Here is a 24,050-nt window from a genome sequence, read left to right as displayed (position 1 = left end):
GCAGCATAGTGTGCTGTGTATTTTTTTTTTTTTAGGTTTGATTTTATATTTTATTATATTTGTACTTTGGAATGCTACTTCATGTTACTTTAGAATAAAGACAGATAGGATAGGGTCTTAGATTTGTACCTGTTGGGAAGAAATTACCAGTCTTATGAACTGTGGTTTTCAAAATACCTATATTTAGGGGGGGGGTTTCCATTACATAGTAAGATTTATACTCTTATTTGTATACTGTCCTGGAACCCCATGGCATGAGGACTTTAGAAATACAGTAAATAACAACTGAGGGCAAAAACCTAACCCCTGGATGCTCATGTCAGATGGTAGTGGGATGGTGTGCAGGCCTATCAGCTGGTGAAGAGCACCACTGGTGGGAGTGCGTGGTACCAGTGGCTCCAAGTTCTGTGAGGGCAGGTGTGAAGATACTGCTGCTGGTACCCAGAGAAGCTCCCCTCCCCCAAAAAAGAACACCCTGCCAGGACATTAGAGGCATTGGAGCTCCGAGATCCAAAGACCCGTAGATCCCTGACAGCTATACAAGCCTAATGCTAGTGCAAGGAAAATGTATGAAAACCACCCTTCACCCATGTGGCAGAGTTTTGGATGAGCTGATGGATCCATCCGTCTGTTGCTCCCTGTTAAGGATTTGGATTGCTCTGTGAGCCAGGTATTCATGGCCAGTAAAAACAAATACAGTATAACATTTAAATGAACAGGATTTCAATATCCCCATTCAACAAAGAGGAGGAAGACCAAACCAATACTTTTCATCAGTAGAAAATTATATTTGATTAGCAGCTTATTCATTGAATTTAAATTTTATTACCTCAGCAAATGGTACATTAGAGAAAACTGATTTAAAAAGTGGAAAGAGATCCATAAGACACTCAAGGAATTAAAGGATTACCAAATAGTTATTACATGCAGAAATATGTAAAGATGATTGTTACACTGTCCATCAAGGCACTTCTCTCACACTACAGAATTTTCTTAATAAAAGTGTAATGTTTACCAGCAGTGTTTACAATACAAAAGGCATATATACAAAATGCAATATAAAAGTAAACTTGAATAGTGCCTTTCACTGGGGGGTATATTAAGGCATTTTAAAGTTTTACTATCAGATGTTTACCCAAATATACCATTGCTTTCCTTTGGCTGCATTACAGGAAATACTAATGTCTTGTTTAAAATACCAGAGATCTGCAGCCAAAAATTAACAGGTACTTTGGGTAACAGCAGCAGCATCTATGAACCCACTCACACTGCATTCTCTAGCAGACGTACAATATCAACAAAATCCCAAAAACTAGTTCTCCATCACAGCTTTGCACACTGCAACAACAGATTTTTTTTTAAGTCTCCAAAAAAGAGAGAAAAGTTTTAGTCAAACATTCTGCAGGGTTGGTTACGAATAAGGTAGAAAAGAATCAGCAAGAGGGCCCACCCAAGGAAAGAATGTAAGCAAATAGTACAACAGTATTTACAATACAATTACCTGATTATAGAACATTTTATATAAATACAGGTCATATGTGTATGTGGAAAAGCAAAGCAATGACATTTTTAACGCTTTAACTGAAAAGTTTATTTAGAAACCAAGTGTGGAACAAGTTTATGTTTTCTCTCTTTTGTTCGGTCCCGTCACAAACTTTTTTGTTGAAAATACTACAAAACTAAAAAAATAGAATTTCTTCCATGAAGAAAAATGTAAATTGTGCAGTCTATAAAATATTCAAAATTCACACCAGAGACTACTTTGAAAAAGGAATGAGAAAATCTACACATGGACACAAGGCAACTATAACATCACAATTGCTTATGAGCATATCTTCTGTTTTTCCAAGGGCACAACTTGGCAATAAAGACACACAAACTGATGAAGTACATTGCTAATAAAAACTGATGCTACAATAAATCCAGTCTGACTACTGATAAAGAATAGGTCCACCAAGACTATAAGTCACAAAGAGTGGGAAAGCATGACATTCTGTTTATATGAGGACTCTCACAAACACCAGTTATCCTAATTTAGCACTCCTTCCCCAAGAAAAAGTAGCATTTGTTGGAATGTTTTGGATGGACAGTAGGGAACAAATGAGGCAGAATATTATTTTTAAAATGTTCCAAAATGCAGAGTCACACATCACATTCATAATTTCTCTGCATATAAATATTAACAAGCTTAATTAAAATAATTACTTTGGGGTCTACATTTGTGAATGTTACATCATCACTCCTTAGCTGAAAACAGTAATGGGCAAAATTTAGAAAACTTAACAGGCCTTATTTGTGCACCTATAATTTTTATTTATCACTCGCCCTTCAATCTAAGGTCTCAGGGTGGGTCACAACAATTTAGAACATAACTTTGTAGTTTGTTATAAACCTTTTAATCACAAAAGTAGGGTAGGTTCTACAAATATACATCTCAAGTATCAAAGGCCTGGATACGGAGGTGTATCTTCAGCATTCTCTGAAAACTTTGTAGTGCGGTGCGAGTTCCAGTTTAGAGGCTGCCACAAAGAATCCCCTCTCTAAGCCTCGCCCAAAGTTCTTGGAGGCAACAAAACTATGAAGAGAGGCCTCCTCTGCCGATCTTAACACCTGAGGGTCTGCAGGGAAGGAGATGATCCTTCAGGCATATGAGGCCTAAGTAGTTTAGGGCTTTAAAGGTAAACAGTAAAGGACCCCTGGATGGTTAAGTCCAGTGAAAGGCAACTATGGGGTGCGGCTCTCATCTTGCTTCAGGCCAAGGGAGCTAGTGTTTGTCCACAGACAGCTTTCCGGGTCATGTGGCCAGCAGGACTAAACCACTTCTGGTGCAACGGAACACCGTGACGGAAGCACCATTGACTTGTTAAACACGAACATGAACACCTTAAACTGGGCCCAGAAATGAACAGACAACCAATGCAGCTGTTTAAGAAAAGGGATTATATGATTGAAAATGGAATCCTAGCCAGTAATTCTGATCAATTGAGCTTTCTAAGTAATCTTTAAGGGCAGACCAATGGAGAGTGCACTGCAATGATCCAACTGGAAAGTTTCCAGGGTCTGGAATACAGTGACCAAATCATTTATTTTCAAAATGGTGCATAGCTGGAAAAAGGCACTCATAGTAAGGCTACCTGAAACTTCAGTTGAATCCAGAACCCCTAAGCTATGGACCTGCTGCTCCTAGGACAGGGTAACCTCTTCCAAAACAGGCCATCTCCTGGACTTGAGAACTCGGGATACATAAGATCTCTCTGTTTTCTCTATGAGTTTAGATGATGAACATTCTGTTTTGAAACCGAGAAAGCAAGTTCACATGTGTACTTAGCTGTAGATAGCAGTTTAAATTTATCTGGCTTTAGCCAGGAATATATTATATTTTATTGCAGGACAAAAAACAACAACTTGCCAGTTTAACTGGAACTCCTATCAATAATAAACAAGGGACAACCTTCAAAATCCTCTTTAAAATAGGATTTTTTATTTTTACAAAAAACACATCTCAAAAGTTAGAATAACTGTACACTGCATCCTATATAATGCTAGAGTTAGACATTCCAAGGTCTGATTCACACTTCAGCTCCAAACACAGAATTTATGTTTTGTAGTGTAGCAAGACAAGACTATCTGGCCACCCACAGAACTTTCACAAGATTCTCTAGTTAAGACTAAAAGCTTTATACCAGCTAAGGGAGGGTGCATGAATTGGTTTTTTTATACCCATCATATGTAGGACCCACACAAGGTAAATTGTAAATCAGAATGTTAAATGATAAAGGTGCTGGAGCAATTGGTTTTCTTGAAGACAGATATCTATATGCATTTTGCAGTAGCCTATACTCAATGAATATTACTGTTTTTAATAGAAAAATATTAAACATGCCTATTGCTCAAGAGGTAAGCAGGCCAGAGAATGGTCTAAAGGCACAAGATCTGGTTCTAATGCTGAAAATAAGCAGCCCTGACCATGCTAAACTATATAGGCACAAGATTATCTAGAAGATTCTTATGAGCCATTTATGTCATTATCAGAGGAAAAGCAAGGAATCATAATAAATAATAAATTAACTCATTGCAAAAGAATAAGCACTAGTCAGGGAAGGAGATTCTTCAGAGCACATCACATTATTTTTCACAACCAGAGAGATATATACATATTCTTAAGTAGTTGTATGATAGGGACTTCAGGGTGTTGAATCTGCTAATTCTTCAAGGGTGAAAAGGCTAGCATATGGGTTTGAAAGGGTAACTATTTGTGCATCTCTGTGTTAGAGAGCAGGATGTTTAGAATAATCTGTGCAGGGGGGAACTGATTTCTAAAAAAGCAAGCAAAATTGTATGATCTGCTGTTTTTCCTTTAGTTTAAAGTAGCTGGCTCTGGGATGAAGAACTATTTACCTTCTACAATCACTGAGGTACAAACAGATTTTGCAGGTACAACAGTTACCTGCAACATCAGCATGTGCCCTCTATGCAGGAAGCAAGAAATATCTTCAACATGTACCATGGAAGCCAGGACTTACGTAGTATGTTATTCTTGGAATGATGAAACAAGAGGCTGCAACTTCAAAGGTATCCCAGAAGCAGTCTACTGGAGAGATAAAATTATACCTAATCCCCAGTAAGCAGGATTACTAGTTCAGTTCAAATTAGTTAATGAATCTGGGAGTAAGGAACTGAACCACCTGTTTCAAAACAAGCCCTTTGGTTTGAAATGATACAGCACAAGGACAGTAATAATGGAAATGCAGGGAACCTGGTTATGGCGTTTCTTACAGGGATAGGATAAGAATTCATAGTAAGTATGTGTCACCGGAACTCAAGTGTTTTCAGTCTTTTCTAATGCAGGATGAGATCAACCAGCAAAGACATTTTGTGATAGGCCAGTATCACTCTACACACATGCCCCCTCTGCCTCAATTTTATGTTATGGCACCACAAAGCCAGTAATGCTTCACAAAACAATCAAGCAAAATTAAAATAATTACTAATATGTGGACATCATTATTTATTGTCAGAAGAAACACAAACATTCCTATGCATGTTTACTCAGAAGTCAGTCCCACTACATTCTCAACAGTTTACTTCTAAATGGGTTTCGGATTATAATCCTACGCTTCTTTGTTCCAAACCCACAACCCCCCCAGAGTGCCAGAAAATTCCTACTAGTTTACTCTCTGCAGTCTCATCTAGAGTGAGAATTTGATAAATAGTCAGGAAAAACAACTATCAGTTTAGTAAGTACATGGTATTAATGATATTTGGTCAAGCTAAGGCAATTTTAAAAAATGAAAAATTATGGGAGGAAAATAAATGTATGTGGTCTATATACAAATAGACAAGGATCTAATTTCCTAAAGAAATTACAATTTCCTAATCTGAATACTTTACAAAGGTGTAACTATTTATTTTACAATTTATTTTTCCTAACATTACTGTTTCCTATATTCCTCTTTAACAATGCTGGAAAAAATGAATGCTTGAAAAAGGACTTCTGTGTTGATAGGGAGAAAAGAAAGACAGGAAAAACCACTAGATCAACAATGATCATGCATCCTTTTTCTCCACCCCAAGTGCGCAGAAAACCAGCTTTCCAATTGTTTTTCAGGTTCTCTTGTAGTATACATCTTGGAAATCCCAAAGAATGGTTTAAGTCCTCCACTAAATATAAACTAGATCATGATTTTGGGCCTCTCTTCTGGTCCTCTCCTCATCTTCATCTGATTCTGACTCCAATCTATGACAATTACTGTATTCATATTCAATAGGCTTGGGATAGCTGTAAGGGTAACCATTGTCATCAAAAAACCTTCGAAATGTAAATTCATAAAAAGCATGTTCAGGATGTTTGCCATTTTTATACCACCCATTAAGTGTGTCATTTACATTCCCTTCCTTATCCTCACTCCATAATTTATCTGGGTCAATTGGATCAAAATTTGATGTGTCTGTGGGATGCGTAATTTTAGGGATGTAGGAAGCAGGTTGCTGCCGCAGATCACTTGAAAAATCAATAGATTTAAAAAACGGATGTGCTTTTATTTCATCTGCCCCATTCTTGCCTAAGCGGTCTTCTGGCCCACGGCAGAGCTTAATAATAAGGTCAGATGCCTCTGGCGTTAGTTTTGCTTGCAGTGGAATGTGCAGTGATGTTTTCCAATTGATAACCTTTAGATTAAAAACACAAACAAGTGCAACAAAATTAGAAGACTGTTTCAGTAATAAAACACCTAACCTCACCAACAAGTGAAGAAACACTTCTGAAACACATTCGAAAGTGGATTTTCCTCAGATACCTTCATCTGGGTTTCCAATGGTGTTTGTGCCAGGAAGGGAGGTTGTCCAACAAGCATTTCAAAGAGAATCACCCCAACACTCCACCAGTCACACAGCTGTGTATATCCTGAAACAAAAGAAAACTCAGTAATTCAATATTTCAATAACAATTCTAGATTTAATTTGAGAATACACCAGCTATTTTTTTTCATTTCTTTTTTCCCCATCATGTTTTTCAATTTTCTACTGCATGTAACTTTATTTTCAGGTCTTAAAAATGGGCTGATGGTTAGTGATGCTTTTGCATGTGGCACTTTAATGTGTATGCAGTTTGGCTTGATTCAATTTCAGAAATGTTGCTATATTCAATGCTTATATAAATTATTGCTGAAATGTTATTGAACATAATTTGTTTTGTCGAAAGGCAGCATACAAACAGAAGTCTAATCTAATTATTATGTAGCAGGACTGTTAAAAGTCAGGAGCTCTATCACACGTAGCACAATAATACAAAATTTAAGATCATAAAGTGTCACAGCACAGTCGTATTACAATGTTACCTGTATGATAAAAACATTTTGAAAAAATTGTAGGCTCACCAAACAGGGGAAAACCTTCATTGTTCATGTTTGCATTTGTAGGTGAAATGAGAAGCTACCTTAAAAATAGGTGCTTTTTCTATCCAGGTGTACTTTACCACAAGCAGAGGAATCTATACAATGTTGGATAACTGTGATCTTCCCCTATTAGGATGAAGAGTTCTTCACATTGATACACTATGTTGTGTTACAAAATATAGCAGCATAAATTGTCATTTGTATCACTGTATACAGTCCTGTATTATAGCGGTGCTTCCTTATTATACCAGTTTGCGTTTTTGGGTAATCATTTTCAGAAACTAGCACCAAATTACTTTGCCAAGGAACAACAGGAAACATTTACCTGTCCGCAGCAATACTTCTGGTGCAATATAATTTGGTGTCCCAACTAATGAGTGTGCCAGACAGCGCTGGTGCTGACGTGCTGCTCTACGTTCGAGTGGCTTCAACCTGTCTCCACATCTACAGCTTGCTGGATCTCCCCATTCATTACTGAAATCCATGCTGTCCTGACGTGGGTGGTCACCTGCAATAGAAAACATTTTGCAAACCAAAAGAAGCAATTGTGAAGGGGGTGACTGGGAAGCAAAATCTTGCTCATCTTTGCTGTATATGTATTTTAAATGATGTCATTTCACAATAGTCATTAATATTTTTTGAAGTGGGACAAGATTACAAAAGACATCTAATATTATATAATGGGTGATTGAGACTATCTCTGCTTTGATAATGACTTCACAAAATGTTATGGTGCTCAATCAGGCAGCAATGTGGAAAACCTGCTAGTAAATACAGATAAACGCTGCTACTATATATGCTAATATGCAGTAACAAAATGCTATTATTGCAAACATTTCTCTTACCACTCTGGTAGTATTTGGAATCATGTGTCCACCGAAAGCCAGTACAAAGCCCAAAGTCAGTCAATTTGATGTGGCCATCACGATCAATCAGAATATTATCTGGTTTTATGTCCCTATGAATGAATCCCATCTTATGGACACTTTCAACTGCGCAGATCAGTTCTGCTATGTAGAACCGGGCCATATTTTCTGGGAAGACCCCCATTCGAATTAACAGACTCATCATATCTCCTCCTGGAATATAGTCCATAACGAAGTATAAATTGTCTTTATCTTGGAATGAATAGTACAAACGAACTACCCACTCATTATCAGCTTCTGCAAGGATATCCCGTTCAGCTTTAACATGAGCAACCTGATTCCGAAGTAACACATCCTTTTTACGTAGAGTTTTTGTTGCATATAAGGCATTTGTATCCACCTTTCTTGCTAAGCACACCTCTCCAAATGCCCCAATTCCAAGGGTCTTAATCTTAACAAACATTGATTTATCCATTTTTGCCCGTTTCAGACGGATGTAGTTAGATTCCTTTTGGCATAACATTTTCCTCATTTGATCCTGGGCTTCTTGGGATAACCCAACCTATGCAACAAATATGAAATTTGACAAGTAAAAAAAAAAATGAAGAATTGCTCATGGAAAATGTCTACAAACTCAGGCTTAGGACAAGCAAAGCACCAGTCCTTAAATAGGAAATAATGCCTCCATTTTTATTGTTTTAATTTCTGTATTGCAATGTTAGGAGTCAATGAAAACACTTCAGAACAAATATGACACAAAATGTAGTTTTCAGGAATGGTTAAAAGGAGTGATTATAACAAAGCCATACACTAAGAGCCATGCACAATGAGGCTCAGGATTTAAGGACAATTGGTTTGATGAGGGTCTTGACTGATGAAAATAGGCAAGCTGAACACAACATTCTGTTACTGCTAAGAGTTTGGGGGACAGGATGGCTTTGACTACTTTCCTTCATAGAAATGTTCTTAATAGTCAGCTAAAGCTAGATCTCATTCACATTTCTTCTGTTTACATGACAAGCAAAGTAGTATTCTCCCGTCAGGATTCAAATCTTACTAAAGAAACTGCACTATTTCTTCCCATGTGACTTTCTACCCTTCACTGTTAAAGGACTCAATTTATAATTGTGTTGAACACAATCTTTAGAAGAAAAGGAGGGTGGAAAGTTATACAAATAAGTGTCTGGCAAAATAAGTAATGAAAGTACTAAATAAACCAGCCACTTTTAAGTATACAGAATTAAGTAAAATACAAAAGTATAATTGTATCATTATCCCTGTGCTACTGCAGACCATAACTAATTTTATAAAACAGGAAAAGGAAGGAAGATTAGTAATCTGATATAAATACATTCAAGTATAGTGAAATAATACATGCTTAATTCAAATGCAAATAAGCATGCAGGGTCCCTAAGAAAGAGTCCATGCTATTCTGTAAATGCAACACTTGTCTCCAAAATATTACTTGCCTACCCAGTAACGAAGGGTAGAGATGTCAGGAAAGGTTCCAACACCTTAATAGTTAAATCAGCTGTTAGTGAAAGTGAAAAGGAAAGAGACTAAGAATGAACATGTAGAAAAAGCAAGAACTGGAATTTGATTTACACATCAGTTAGCTTACTATTACATAAAGATACAATTTAACAGGGATATTTTTTGAAAACAAAACTGCACTTCTAAAGAATGTCACAGAAGCAGAGAAAGGTGGTTCACCCTTGATTCCAGGGAAAGTGTAAACTAGAAATTAATAACATGCAGCTGAAATTCCAATGCTTATTTTTAACACGGGTAATAAAGGCAATTCCACTGCTTTGTCAAAATATATCTGTCTGTAACAAATCAAAAGAACTCACAACTGATTAAAACAGTTCCTTCCTACGTCACATAATTTTGGAGGGTATACAGTTGTTGTTTTCTTTCAAAGAGGCCTTTTACATTCTATCAAATAGCTTAACATAAAATTAGCAAGATTAAAGGAAAACCCTTATATCTTGTTAGCCTGTATTCATCACAGGATTTATTAAATCTTTCAGTCTACTGAGTCACTTACTTCTAGACTCATGTCTGCCACAAAAAATAGCTGCAAAGCTCAGATTTAGAAGTAATGGTCCTAGCAGAATCAGTGTTGCTAGAGTTTGGGGAAAATAATACTTAATCTCTTTGGCACATTCCTAGGGAAGCTTCTGACTACACTTGTGTATATCCTTGGTTGGCCACATATAAATAAGTTTCCGACTTCCCCATTCCCAACTCTCATGGCATCAACAATTTGTTTCTCTTCTGAGCAATAAAGTTGAAAGTCGGCATACTGCATTTTTAGATCACTTGTTTCTACCCATTTTCCAGTGCTTCCTGATTGCATGCATTCCTTTTATAGTTTCTTGAATGCACCAACTTGGCTTCAGCAGACATAAGGAGATAGGTTCTTTTTTTGACCAAGAACCCTGTTTTCAAAAAGTAAGGTAGGCCTTTCCTACAAAAGCTAGGGATCATGGGAGTTGTAGGCCAAAAAATATCTGGAGGGCCGAGGTTGAGGAAGCCTGCATTAGGATCTTTAAGTTTAAGAGATATGTAACAACACCTGTGGTCTGAGGCTGAATTCTACCACCACTACATTAAAGAGAGAAACAGAGTGAACAACAAGAATCCATAGGACAAAACAGTATCCTGGAAATGCTGCCCTGGGACTTTAATTGAAGGTGAAAGTATAAATTCTGCAAATATATTCTGGAACTGAATTTGAGATTGTACAGATACAGGCTTAGATCTTAGGCTCAGAGTCATTTCTGGTAGTCAAACAGCAACTCAGGATCAAAGCCATTTATCTGCTAGGTATAATATTTAATTATTTATTTATAGTTTTCAAAAGAGAGTAAATGTAGAACTATAACAAATGCTACATTCCTACAGAGCTAGACTATCATCAACTGTGCACATGGAAGAGGTAAGTTAGTAGCATATGTCACAAACGCCTGCTATAGAAATGACCAAAAAACCTCAAACAGCTCCTTGCAGGAGTTTAAGTATATTTTGCTCATGCAACATTACTTCAGAAACAAGTTTTTATAACTTTTCTTCCTAGACACAAATACCCAACACATCTACCTTCATACTGTTGCATGATATAATACATATAAGGGAAGCAACTCAGATTCAACAAATTATCTAAGTATGAATTTTGGGGGGCTGTGGCAAATGATAGTATTGCATCTAACAGTAACGGCCGATGTGGTACGCTAGAGCCATAGACATGTCCTTCAGACACCAACACTGCTGCAGCTTACCTGGCCATCATTGGAGTGGAGTGTCAAAAAGTCGATCTGGTACTCCCATTGGTGCATTCATGGAGCCCCAACCTCGCTGATGCTCCACCTAAACACTGCCCTGGTATGCTGCAGCAATGGTGCTGCCAGGAAGATGGCTCCACAGTTCTAACCCATTACACCAGCTGCTCCTGGCATTTGGGTATAAAAGATCTCAGATTCAGAGTGTTTGGCAATGAGTAAATCACTGAAGGTCAGCCTAGTGTACCTCAGAGATTTGACACAATGATATAAGGCTTGAAAATAAGGCTTGAAAAACATTCCACACAGAAGCAACACAGAAATAGGAATTAAATAATTAAAAGGCTTTACCCGCATCATTTCATTTTCCAGTTGTTTCTTACGATGGAGTCGCTGCTGGTGAGATTTCAGTATGTTTTCGACATGCTGCTCCATAAAGAACTTAAAAGCCTGAGGAGAATAGCTCTGAATGCGGGACTCCCTTCTTTCTTCATCTCTCTTGTTTTTCCTAACAGGGACTGGTGAAGTTGTTATTTGCTTCTTTTCTCTATCCATTCCCTCGCTGTGCTCATTCTTTTCACTTTCTTCTTCTTTAGGGAAACTGGGCTGATCCTCTTTGCCAGGCTTTGCAACAGAATCGTAAGGAGTGACAGGTGGATTTGGGTGTAATAAATGCTTCGGATAAGGTGGTGGTGGACCTTGATATGTTGGAGCCTCTGGCGCAGGTGACAGGACTGCCATATTTGTACATGGTCCCTCAGAAAAGGAGATGGGTTGGACAGCCTGCATTGGTTGTGACATCCAAGAAGGGTGAGTAGGAGCTAAGGCAGTTTGCAGCTCTGGTTTCAGTACACGCATACTTTTTACTGGCTGCTGTATAGGAGCTGGAGTAACAGCAGTTACTGTGGTGGCAGAAGTCTGTGAATTGGTAGCATGACTTTGTCTGCTTCCAAGAGGGTTATTGAAGGAATTTGACCTTACTGGAATATTAGGTTGCCAAGTTGGAATTTCATGCCCAGAGGACGATTGGGGCCAGGATGTTGGGATTCCAGGAACATTTATATTGTACAGCTCCATATTGTGGCTGTTTCTGTTTGGAACCATCATAGACTGAGGAATGTTCCCATTGGGATATGATGGGGCTGCAGAGCCTCCAGCTTGCATTTGCAAAGGTGTGGGGCTTTGCTGGCTTGCCGGAGACATGGGGTAAGGCGGTGGTGGTTGACGATTTGCTGAGTTACCAGGCACAATATTTTGATGAACAATATAATCAGTCTGACAATTGCCATTTTGCATTCCAGCCCTTCCAGATGAAAAACTAAATTTATTGTTAACTGAACTTTGCATGATTATTGGTTGCCTGCCAACAGGAACAGAACTAATACCTCTTTGTCCCTGTGTGGAAGGATTCATCGATGATGGATTTATAGGTTGCGGAGGATAGCCATCTTGCCATGCCCCTGGTGGCACTGGAGAAATGCGAGAGATCATATATTCCATGCTACCAGAATACCGTTTTGTCTGAGAATTTGTTTCCCAGGAAGGAGGAGGTGGAGTTGTTCCTCTGGGAGGTGGAGTCGTTCCCCTGGGAGGTGGAGGAGGAGGGGTTACACTCCTTACTTGAGGTGGAGGTGGCGGATTTGCTCTTTGTCCATTACCAGGATGAGCCTGAGCAAATCCTGTTATTCCAGAGCCAGACAAGGGTCTTCCTCCATCAGGCTGAGAAATGGGATTCTCGGAATGAAATGCCAGGCCATCTACCAATGCAGGACCATGTCTCTGAGGCACCAAGGATTCTTTAGAACCTTTCCAGCTCTGCCTGCGGTTGACTGACTGCTGCACTCCCCCTATTTGTTTTAAAAACAAAACAAGAGTATGCTTTTTATTACACAGTGCACTGTTATTTCAGAACATGAATTTCATAGCATTAATAAATGTAATGTTTCATGGAAACAGAAGCAAACTTCAAGTATAACTTTGAATAAACAATATGAATGATTCATTTGAGTTTAAAAACATTAATTAAAAAGAACTTACTTCTAGGAATAAGGGGCATGAACTAATTCAAATTTATGCACAGAAAAAGACTGGAAGATCCTAAAGAGTTTATACCCTCAGGCATGCTTTCCCCAACCAATTTTTTATTTTTAAAAGTTAAGTTTATTTTCCCTCTCTTGGTTGTTTTGTTGGGAGGCATTGTCCATTTTTTTAGGGGGTATTGCCTACTTTGTTTTATTTCTTATTTGAGGAATTAAGAGACCTGACTGGGGTGGGGAGGACCCGAAATATCACAGGTGTTTCTTCTGGATATTTTGTGTAACTACATATTACAAACAACTGCATGTAACTGAGCCCAAACAGATTTCCCCCCCCCCAAAGGAAAGCAGCAACAGGAGGACACTATTTTTTCTTTCCAGATATTTATTTGCACCAAATTGTTCCTATGCTCAAGAGGCTTTTCTCTCTTTTGTGGTTAATTTCTGAGTATGATAGGACAAATAAAATTGTGCAACTCCACAAGAAAGTCTCTGGGGGAAGGAGGCATTTGATTTTCAGCACAGACATGGCAGGTGGAGAATAGACTAAGCATCCCTCCCTCTTACACTCCTTTCCTGAGGCAGTTTTTCATTTTTTTTAAAAAAAAGGCTTAGTTATGCACATTTGAATATAATATGTTAAGTAACCCATTGCTGTAAAACTTGGTCCAGATCTCTATGCATTGCCTTTCTCCGGCTATACCCAGTTTTCCAGATGCCAACCCAAGGTGGGAGAGAAATGGGGCTGGAGCTAGCCAGATGAGTTGAGGAAGCATTCTCAACTTACTTCCCTTCTTTGTGCAGGGGCTTCCTGGTGTACTGAGTTAGACCCCCCCCCCCGTTTCAACAGGCCTTTAATTAAATACCCACTTCAAAAGTTAAATAACACCATCTCCGTCCAACCCGATGTCAAAATGTACTGAATACACAAAATTAATTGAGCTGCAGTAGTTTGTTGTTAACATTGTGTAACACTGAACATAAAATTTTGTAGCATATATAAATGAAAATGCTACTTTTTAAAAAGTCTTGTCTTTATTGTTTGGATGTTGAACTTCCAAAGCTTATTTCTTTGTCCTCTGCCATAAGATTTCCAACCATGGCGGAAGTGGCCAGTTTCACATCTTGTTTCCAAGGCCATATATTAGAAGTGGTTTAGTCATTCTGGCCACATGACCCAGAAAGCTGTCTGTGGACAAACGCCAGCTCCCTTGGCCTGAAGCGAGATGAGCGCCGCACGCCATAGTCGCCTTTGACTGGACTTAACCATCCAGCAGTACTTTACCTTTTTTATCTTTACACCTACCTGGTGGTTTTGTGCCAGCGTTAACAGGTCTAGCTGCTGCCGCTGCCATTTGTTCTCGCCGAGAATCTTGGTAGCTCATTTTACTTATGAATTCAATTGCTGCTTCTATACTGCGGCTGTTGGTTTGTCTCAGAGCTTGTACAACCATATCCTATTTGGAGAGTGGGAGGAGAAAGGTTTTAAAATAAAAACTCCAATAACTCACAACAAAAAAGGGTGGAAGGAACACATTCATACCTTTAATGCACCATGAAGATGTCTAGATAAGATCTAGATTTCAGTTCCCCAAATGTGGCCTAATTTGCATACTATGCAAAGTATTTGCTAATTATGCAAATCATGTGGGCAGTTGGGAAAGGATGTATCAACCGTCTCCTGCTGGTATCTCCCTCCAAATTACACCTTCCAAATGGCAGGGCTTCTTATATACTTTTCCATGGAGAGTATAATTTAACCCTCAAAGACTAAATAAAAATTCAGTAGATTTTATATATTGTAAGAATTCTAAGACTGCAATCCTTTTCTGGGAGTAAGCCCCAATGGACACAGTGAGTCCACTTCTGTACAGTATATGGTTGAATTTACGGTTTAAGTTATTATCAACTCTCTTGTAAAGGCTAATGCATCCTTCGCAATCTGTCCTTTTTCTTCTGCACGGAAGTGCCTTACTATATTTCTATCTGTCTCTGTAGCTTGGTGATTCTTTTTTTGTCACTCCTTAAGACTTTTAAACGACATTTTATCTAACTCCAATACTGATAACTGTGAAGTTGAAAATGCAATACTATCCTATTCAGAAGTAAGTTCCATTAAATTCAGTTTGGCTTACTTTCAATAAGCAGGTACAGGATTGTAGCCTTAGGCTTCTTAGTGCATAGTGTTGTACAATTAGCTATTAAACTTGAGGAAACTTTCCCTGAGCTCTATTAGAATTTAACATTTATTCTTCCTGGTACAATGTATTTTAAGGTTGGGGATTAGCAGTGTGGGAGAAAGTGTGATGCGGGATTAGGAGGAAAGAGTGAGTGTGGGGATTATACTGATGGCAGGGTGGGATCAAAAGCACACTGAGCTGCTTCTTTCTCTCTCTTTAAGAGTGGTCTTAAAGAAAACACAAGGCAGACAAAAAAGAGGGAGAAGGGGGAAAGGTAAAGATAAAGGTAAAGGTCTGAGCTCTCTCCTGACTCAAGTCAGTAGACTGAGGGAAGGTGCTCTCCTTTAGAGGGTAGTTGTGCCTGATTTCAATAGCTCCACTTTCTGGAATAAACAGGAGCAGCAACCCAACTGAGGATATATTCATCCACCAAATCCATTCCTGCCACCCAGACAAAAGGATGCCTCCCAGCTGCAAGGGAGTGGGAAAGAAAACAGAGGGAAAACTCTCCCTTACATCATGCAGTACGTTTCTCAATTCAGTGGTGTATGTTGCAGGCAGCAGAAATAGCTGCAAGGGGGTATCTTGCCACTTTCCCTTGAAACTCCTACTCCCTAGTTCATTACACATTCCTTTCACCAGTGGAAACAAAAAAGCACTGGGTGTGAGAGAAAGTAAAGCAAGAGGTGAAGACAAATACAAGATAGATAAGATGGTGTCCATAGAGAAGAGGTTTAAGAAAAGGAAGTGACAGCTTAAAACTGTCTCTGATAAGGAACTCAATGAAGGTAATTCAAACAACAACCAAGACAGTGGCCAAAATGAACTAAATCAGCAGCAGAGTTAAAAGGATGGAAGAGACCAGAGGAAGCTGAGAAGAGCAAAGCTATAAAGCTATAAATTAATAATTAATACTACACCAGTGCCTTGGCAGTGGAAGCGGACAACAAAAAATACATATTAGTTATATTTATGTTTGAACAATTTTTTGAAACAGCTTGAATAAAGAGAGGAATCAAAAACAACTTTAACATAAAGGAGAAGAATGATGCAAAGTAAAAGAAAATAAATATAGTGTACGTAGAGAAGTAGAAAAGACCAATAGCCCAGTTTGGGAAACGTTAAGAGAAAGTGAATGGAAACACATCTCGCCAGAAATAGCAAAAACTCAAGCAGAGTTATCAGAAATGGAAACAAATATAGAAGTGAAGCTGCAGGTTCAGCATAAAACAAAATAACTAACAAGATTGTGAGGAAAGAGATAAAGAGAAAATGATCCAAAGCAGATGATTGACAGACTCCAGAGAAGAGAGAAATATGGCAAAGGGACTTCCTCTGGTAAGCATGTTAGGAATGCAGCCTCAAAAACATGATGCATCTTAAAAGTATACAAGTTACACTGAAAGAGTTGGGTACTTGGGCTGATTTGTTGCACCATCTAAAGCACTTGAATTTTATGCACTAATGAAATCCCAAAAATAATAAGATACAAGAAACAGAAAACACAAAAAGAGCAACAGTGTATAAAATAATCATCTCATTAACATTACATATGGTATTAACTTTAATCAAATAAGAGGTTGCTAGCAATCTGAAATGCTTGTGGAAAAGACCTGAACCACAATCAAAAAAGAAAAACAAATCCTTTTGAAAACCAATAGAACTAATTATAATCACTAGAAAGCCAAAGTTATACACTCTGCATTTTGGACTGAATTCTAGACAGGAACATTAAGCTTATACTAGGAATGTGCATAGGAAGCAGCAAAATATTACCCGCAACACTGTTTTCTGAGTCCCCAATAACAAATTACAAGCAAAACATTCACAATGATTTCATATGGCTTTTGCACTATCATTAATATAAGTAACCACTTAAATTTGTTATTTTACCTCATCAAATCCAGCAGCTTGTAGATCTTGCAACATCTGCCGATTAACTTCTGATGTTCCTCTTGTTGAAGAACTTGTTTCATTTGCAAAGGGAAGCAGAGAATTTCGAATTTCTTGTAATGCTTTATGGTAGGTCACAAATTTAGGGGGATTTCGACCCTGTCTGGGATCATCAGTTGATATTTTACCCACATTTTGCTCAACTTTTGCAGCTTCAGAGGGCTTAGGCAAATTTCTAAGGCTTTCTCGTATTTCTTGCAACATTTGCCGGCTGCTACCAGTGTAATTACTGGCAGGAAAAGTTTTAGGCCTCATTTGTCTATAACCTTCTGGCTTCTCACTTCTCTTCATGAAACTGTATAACCTTTAACGAAGATTCACCTTCAATATACCAACAAGTTGGATGGCAACTTCAAAATTCACGGTTGACCTTGATTCCAGGAGGATAACCATTCATTCAAACCTAGGTCAGCCACCCTAAATAAATAAATGTCATTGTTATAACATTTTCCAATTGTTGTTTTCCTGCCAACAGCAAAATCCTATGCATGCTTAGTAAAAAATAACTCCTGCTGGGATCATTTGGTTTTACTCTCAATTAAGTGTGCATAGGATTGCAGCCAGAGTTTTATTTACATGTTTGTTTCCAAATGATTTGATCTGACAGCTTTAGCAAAATGCTTTATTCTTTATAACCTAGCTTGAATTGAGGGAAGCAGGCATGGAGAGACTCTATAAAGAAGACACAACTTCAGAGATATCCATGTATAACTCACCCAACGTAAATGTTCTGTGTGCTGTCAAAGACTGGGGATACTGCTGGCATTGACTGCAGACTCTCAAAACAAACTAACCAAGTCCAAGACTATTATGCAAAAATTCAGACCTCTTTTTGCAAGAAGTCATTTCTGTTGGGGCAAATTAAACTTATGTCTAGTTTGTGGAGAAAGAAATATTTTAAACTGCTTTTAAAATGGGGGTGGGGTGTCCCTGAAATGCACTTTTGGAAAAGCTTTGTTGGAGGTTTACTTTCAGTAGCAGTAGTCCATTTTCCCCCTCTGAAATTTTTAAGTGAAGCTAACTCATCTGGTGCACATCTGGATTTATAAAACACAACATAACTACCATTTTCTCTGCTCTACAATAGGCTTTTGCAACTCTCTGAAATGGACAAGTATGTTATTGGTCTCTGAACCTCACCAATCCTCAGTGAAATGGATACTTGAAACTTTTATTCCTATTGCAAATTTAATGAAAGTTCATTTTGATACCCAGATCAGGCTCCAAAACTGGATTTTCCATTCCTAGGTAAGTTACAGCTGCTGAAAATTTGCTTCTCCTTGCAGCTGTTTGAAGGCACAAGAATCCAGTGAGGAAAAGGTGGCAATTCTACTTGTCCCCCAAGGCATCTTTCTAGACTAGCAGCAGGATTACCAACTTTATTTTCCTGCTTCCGTGAGTTTAGCAGTAGCCTGATATGAAAAGCAGGGTTTCTATGAAGGCTGTACTCCAGTGCACTTAGGAATAAGGCCACTTCTAAGTACACTGGCTGGAAGCTGCTTTCCCCACAATTGATATAGACATGTTATGAAGAGCTTCACCTGTTTACTTTCAGCATGTTAAGCTACTGTCAAAGGCACAGGAATGCAATCCAATATGCACTACTTTGGGAGCCAGTCATATTCCATTCAATAAGTAATCATGCATTGGATCGAGCTGCATGTGGTAAAGTAACTGTTCCTGAAGGTAACATTTTGCTGGTTTCTCTATAGGAATGATGTAGTGTCACTATGTAATGACTAATTATATTTCTGAAGTAGGACATAGTCAAGATTACTAACACAATCTTACTCAGAAGTCCCACTTTGTTCAATGAGGTTTACCCTAAAATAAGTGTGTCTCACAAAACTGTAGTACAGTACTTCCCCTATCTTTAGCTCCATCTCGATGTACCTGGCCCCACCTCCCAATAGCTGCCCTATCCTCTTTCCCTCTAGTCACCTCGGGGGTTAAAGGGCCCTTTGGAGATTTGGAGGGCATGTAGGGGAGCTAAGGGAGCAAAGGAAGGGGAGTCCCATTGCATACACAGAAATCTGCTGCACAATCAGGTGGACATCACTAGATGTTGTCCTATATATTTGCTTTCAATGAAGGATGTTCAAGGTAGTGCTAAGAACATAGGCCATCAATCCAGTTAAAATACTGCAAAGATAGTAGGTACACAAGAGGCAAAGACCTGCAGGACTATCCACTCACCTTTTAAAAAGGACTACCTACTTAAAGTCTGCATTTTCAACAAAATGATCTACTTCTTCCCACTTAAGTCAGTGGGCAATCCAACTTTGATTTCAATGAGCCTGAACAGTCCTCAATGGAAAAAAAGAACAGCTTCTAAAGTTTTTATCCACACTTTACCAATGGCACATTTAGTTCCACATTTCAAATGAGGTGTGGGCTTAAAAACCCACCAAAGTATCAGCTACACTGCAATTTGCTTTTGAAGCATAGTACTTTCAAAAGCAGTAGTGAAAGAATGTGGGATCCACACCTGTAATACATAAAGAAAGAAAGAAATCCTACTGGGATGGCCAATATGAAAATACCTCTTTGAATAGGAATCAACTAGAAATGCTCAACACTATATGTGAACTAAAATATTACATGTTGTATTAACTTATTTTTTAAAAGCTGATAGGAATTGGCTTGTGTCCCTTCTGTTTTCTTTCAATATATTAAAGTTTAAAACTATTTTTCTCTTCCTGCTAAATATCACTAAAGGTAAAGGTAAAGGGACCCCTGACCATTAGGTCCAGTCGCAGACAACTCTCTGGGATTGCGGCGCTTTTTTCATCTCGCTTTACTGGCTGAGGGAGCTGGTGTTTGTCCGCAGACAGTTTCCAGGGCATGTGGCCAGCATGACTAAGCTGCTTCTGGTGAACCAGAGCAGTGCACGGAAATGCCGTTTACCTTCCCGCCGGAGTGGTACCTATTTATCTACTTGCACTTTGACGTGCTTTCAAACTGCTAGGTTGGCAAGAGCAGGGACTGAGCAACGGGAGCTCACCCCATCACGGGCATTCGAACTGCCGACCTTCTGATCGGCAAGTCCTAGGCTCTGTGGTTTAACCCACAGCGCCACCCGCGTCCATCACTAGTCATGCTTTAATTCACAAAGAGCTGGATTCAGACCTGCCATGTTACAAATGAAAAAGGCTTCTCTAATGGAAATGTGTTGATTAAAGAAAGCTGCTGCTCTGCAAACTGGACATTCTTGCAGGTAGAAGGATGGGAGATGCAGTATTTGCTGATTCCACTTAAGAGTCCTGAGCACCAAGTTATTGTATTAAAATTTAAATTCCATATAATTTTAAAGAAATACTTCAGTATCTAGCACAGCATAGTACAATTGCTAAACAAATAGAAAATCATTAAGTGGTCTGCCAAGACACTCAGCAATTTTCAGGTGGTCCAGGAGATAACAAGTTTGGGAACCACTACCTTAGATCACAAACACACTTGGGAGTAAGCCCAATTTAAATAAATTAAACTTGAATAAACATGTGTAAGATCAAGCTGTTAGGAGACCTATAACAATGAAGCAAAAGTCTAATAGCTCATAAATGCCAATGCAATACTATAAACCAGGGGTCAGCAAAGCTTTTCAGCAGGGGGCCAGTCCACTGTCCCTCAGACCTTGTGGGGGGTCGGACTATATTTGGGGATGTTGGAATATGAACAAATTCCTATGCCTCACAAATAACCCAGAGATGCATTTTAAATAAAAGGACACATTCTACTCATGTAAAAACATGCTGATTCCCAGACCATCCGGGGGCTAGATTTAGAAGGCAATTGGGTCGCATCCAGCCCCCGGGCCTTAGTTCGCCTACCCACGCCATAAACTATGAGGACAAAAGACACAGCTAACTTTTATAACTGTTAATACCTACAATCATTATGTCTCAAAAACACCACATTGAGGCACACTTTTAAAACAAAAGAAAATAAAGCACAGTAATCTTTTCATTCCTTCCCCCTTAAGTAAAATTTATATATCTGAGGTTCTGTGTTTTTTGTTTACAATATTCCCTCTCTCCACCCTGGGCAAAAGATAATATGGCAAAAGTTTGCCTATTTTATTATTTGTATAGAATACAGCAGAATGTTAAGCACCTAATATTTAATAATGACAATCAATACCAAAATACTTGGAAGTGGAGCTGTGGTTTAAAGAGGAAAAAAACTCCAACTGCAGGTTTTTCTTCACAATTAGGCTATTTATGACTATAGATCAGTTCAACTCAAACTTGCACCTAAGCAAAATACTATACAGTACTGTAAACCAGAAAAAGAAAAGCCTATCAGCATCATATCAGTTAGATAATGTTCTCTGTTAAGTGATTTGATCTTGCAGATTAATCTCAGATTCACATTGGTGTTATACTTTGAACAGACATTCTTTTTGATCTAATCATTATTCCAAGCAGTAAGATGAAACATTTTAAAAATTATAATACAGAACTGGCTGTGGAGAAATAGTAGGCAGGTTTCTAAACAATTCTCATCTGCCCTGGGAGAATGTTAACTACTACCTTTCTTTAATTATCATTTTTTAAAAAACCAGTCAGCAAGACAGAGAAATCTGACAGGAAAACAAAATACCAAATAGAGAAATAAAAGAGAACAGCTACTTCGTTAAGACGTTACACTTACTTCTCGTCAGCACGGCATGAAAAAGTGGGGAACGGATGGAGAGCAGGAAATAAATAAGGTGGCTGCAAGCGGGTGTCTAAGGTTGAATGGGACGGATGGTCTAATAAGGCACGCCCACGACACCAAAAAGGCCAGAAACCTGCCTGAGAGAAGCTGTACGGAGACGGAGGAATGCGGGGGGAGGAAGGAGGTGAGACGCTCACCACGCAAGGGAGGCAGCGACGTTCTTGCCGTGGCAGCGAAGGACCCGTTATAACACCCCAGGCCAAGGCGTGCGGTGCGCAGGGCCTTCCCCATTAACTAGCCACCGAGTTTCCTTCCCTGAGGCGGAACTGCAGCTAAGCCTTCCTACCCACCTGCCTGAGGGAGGAGGAGGAGGAGGAGGAGACGGCAGCGCCTCAAGGCGAGCGATTCCCAGAGGGGCGGGAGCAGCGCGTCTCTGCAGCGGCCAGCAAGGCTTCGGTCCCCGGTGCTGATGGCAGCAGTTGCTCGTCCCCTCCCCCCTGCAATATCTCCCACCCACCCCCTTTTTTCCGGGGTTCAGTTCCGGGCCGCCATTTTGTCGGAGGGCCTGTCGCCCAAGGTTCCCGGATGTAAAACCTTTTCCCGTCTTCCTTTGCGTGTTTCGCCGGCTTTTGCCTCCTCCTCCTCTTCTCCCCTTGCTTTGGAATGCGAGGAGTCAGAAGCCTCCGCCTTCTCGGGGGGGGGGGGGGTCGAGGCGGGTGATGCAACTGGCGAGGGAAGCTGGGCCAGGCGAGCAGTGGGGAGAAGGCAGGCGCGTGCGTCTCTCGCAGCGCCTGTGAGCTGCTGCTGCGGGTAGACAGCTCCCTCTCACCGAAGGGAGGCAGAGCAGCTGGCAGTGCCAACGAGCAGCAGCAGCAGCCTCCGCTTGCTTCTGCCCGGAAGGAGCACGCAGCGCAAGCGAGGGAAAGCGGCTGCTCAGGCGGGCGAGCAAGCGGGCCAAACAGTAGGGCCTGGGCAGTGATATGAGCGTGCCGCTGAGAGAGCGAGAGATGGCTGCGGTAGCTATTTCTTGCAACTAGTTTCGTTGCTCGGTTGCCGGCGAGCAGTAGGTGGCTGCAAGGAACAGCTGCAGTCTCTACTCATGGGTCGCTTCTCCCTCCCTGCTCTGGCTGTCGGGGGGGGGGTGCGGATTGGGCCCATTGGGTGGAACTAAGTAGAGGACAGAACCAGGCCAAGGCATTCTGATGCCTTCGGCTTAGCCTACCCCCCCCCCCATTCTTCAAGGAAACAGTTTTCAGACCCAGGACCCACTCTTCACCCAAACATGCAGTAGGGGACACATTTCTTAATCTTTTACCATGCATTTGCATGGTGGTAGTGCTCCTGTTGTGGCCCACATGCAGCTGCTGGGTGACCTTGGGCCAGTCACACTTCTCTGAAGTCTCTCAGCCCCACTCACCTCACAGAGTGTTTGTTGTGGGGGAGGAAGGGAAAGGAGATTGTTAGCCGCTTTGAGACTCCTTAAGGGGAGTGAAAGGCGGGATATCAAGTCCAAACTTCTTCTTCTTCTCTTCTTCCCACCTTGGATCAGGCCACAACTCACAAGCGGCATAGGGTTGTTTAAAGGTAAAGGGACCCCAGACTGTTAAGTCCAGTCGCGGATGACTCTGGAGTTGCTGCGCTCATCTTGCTTTACTAGACGAGAGAGCTGGCGTTTGTCCGCAGACAGCTTCCAGGGCATGTGGCCAGCATGACTAAGCTGCTTCTGGCGAACCAGAGCAGCACACAGAAACGCCATTTACCTTCCCGCCAAAGTGGTACCGATTTATCTACTTGCACTTTGATGTGCTTTTGAACTGCTAGGTTGGCAGGAGCAGGGACTGAGCAATGAGAGCTCACCCTGTCACAGGGATTCGAACCACCAACCTTCTGATCAGCAAAGCCTAGGAACCACTCTTCACCCAAACATGCAGTTGGGGACACACTCCTTAATCTTTTACTGTGCATTTGCATGGTGGTAGTGCTCCTGTTGTGGCCCACCTTGGATCAGGCCACAACTCACAAGCGGCATAGGGCTGTTTAGCCTAATCCTAACTGAAGACTTATTGTGGAGGTAAAGCTATGGCCTTCACATGGTTTCTGTAACAGGACAGCCTTCTTTGGAGTGCATCAGTGCCTTCCTACCCACCTGCCTACCCCCAAACAGCTCTTGGTCCTATAC

At 40.2% G+C, this 24,050-nt stretch overlaps 1 protein-coding gene across 4 annotated transcripts; it reads right to left on the bottom strand.

The window, feature by feature from the left end:
* Window positions 1-3,459: 3,459 nt before the first annotated feature.
* LATS1 (large tumor suppressor kinase 1) lies at window positions 3,460-22,446 on the bottom strand. Of its 4 annotated transcripts, XM_077925908.1 has the most exons (9): window positions 22,222-22,443; window positions 21,866-22,018; window positions 17,153-17,629; window positions 14,386-14,536; window positions 11,395-12,890; window positions 7,739-8,321; window positions 7,219-7,401; window positions 6,297-6,403; window positions 3,460-6,168 (listed from the first exon to the last, which is right to left on the bottom strand). In XM_077925908.1, the coding sequence occupies exons 3-9, from the start codon at window positions 17,501-17,503 to the stop codon at window positions 5,662-5,664; spliced, it is 3,378 nt and encodes a 1,125-aa protein (XP_077782034.1). In that variant the 5' UTR covers window positions 17,504-17,629; window positions 21,866-22,018; window positions 22,222-22,443; the 3' UTR covers window positions 3,460-5,661. The 4 variants fall into 4 exon arrangements, with proteins under 4 accessions (XP_077782034.1, XP_077782035.1, XP_028579478.2 ...); XM_077925909.1 differs by lacking the exon at window positions 21,866-22,018 and having other exon boundaries at window positions 22,069-22,443; XM_028723645.2 differs by lacking the exon at window positions 21,866-22,018.
* Between the last annotated feature and the right edge of the window lie 1,604 nt (window positions 22,447-24,050).

Source organism: Podarcis muralis, chromosome 3, assembly GCF_964188315.1.
Source record: "Podarcis muralis chromosome 3, rPodMur119.hap1.1, whole genome shotgun sequence".
NCBI lineage: Eukaryota > Metazoa > Chordata > Lepidosauria > Squamata > Lacertidae > Podarcis > Podarcis muralis.
Note: the sequence above shows the minus strand (reverse complement) of the source record. Positions and strands in the feature narration are given on the sequence as shown.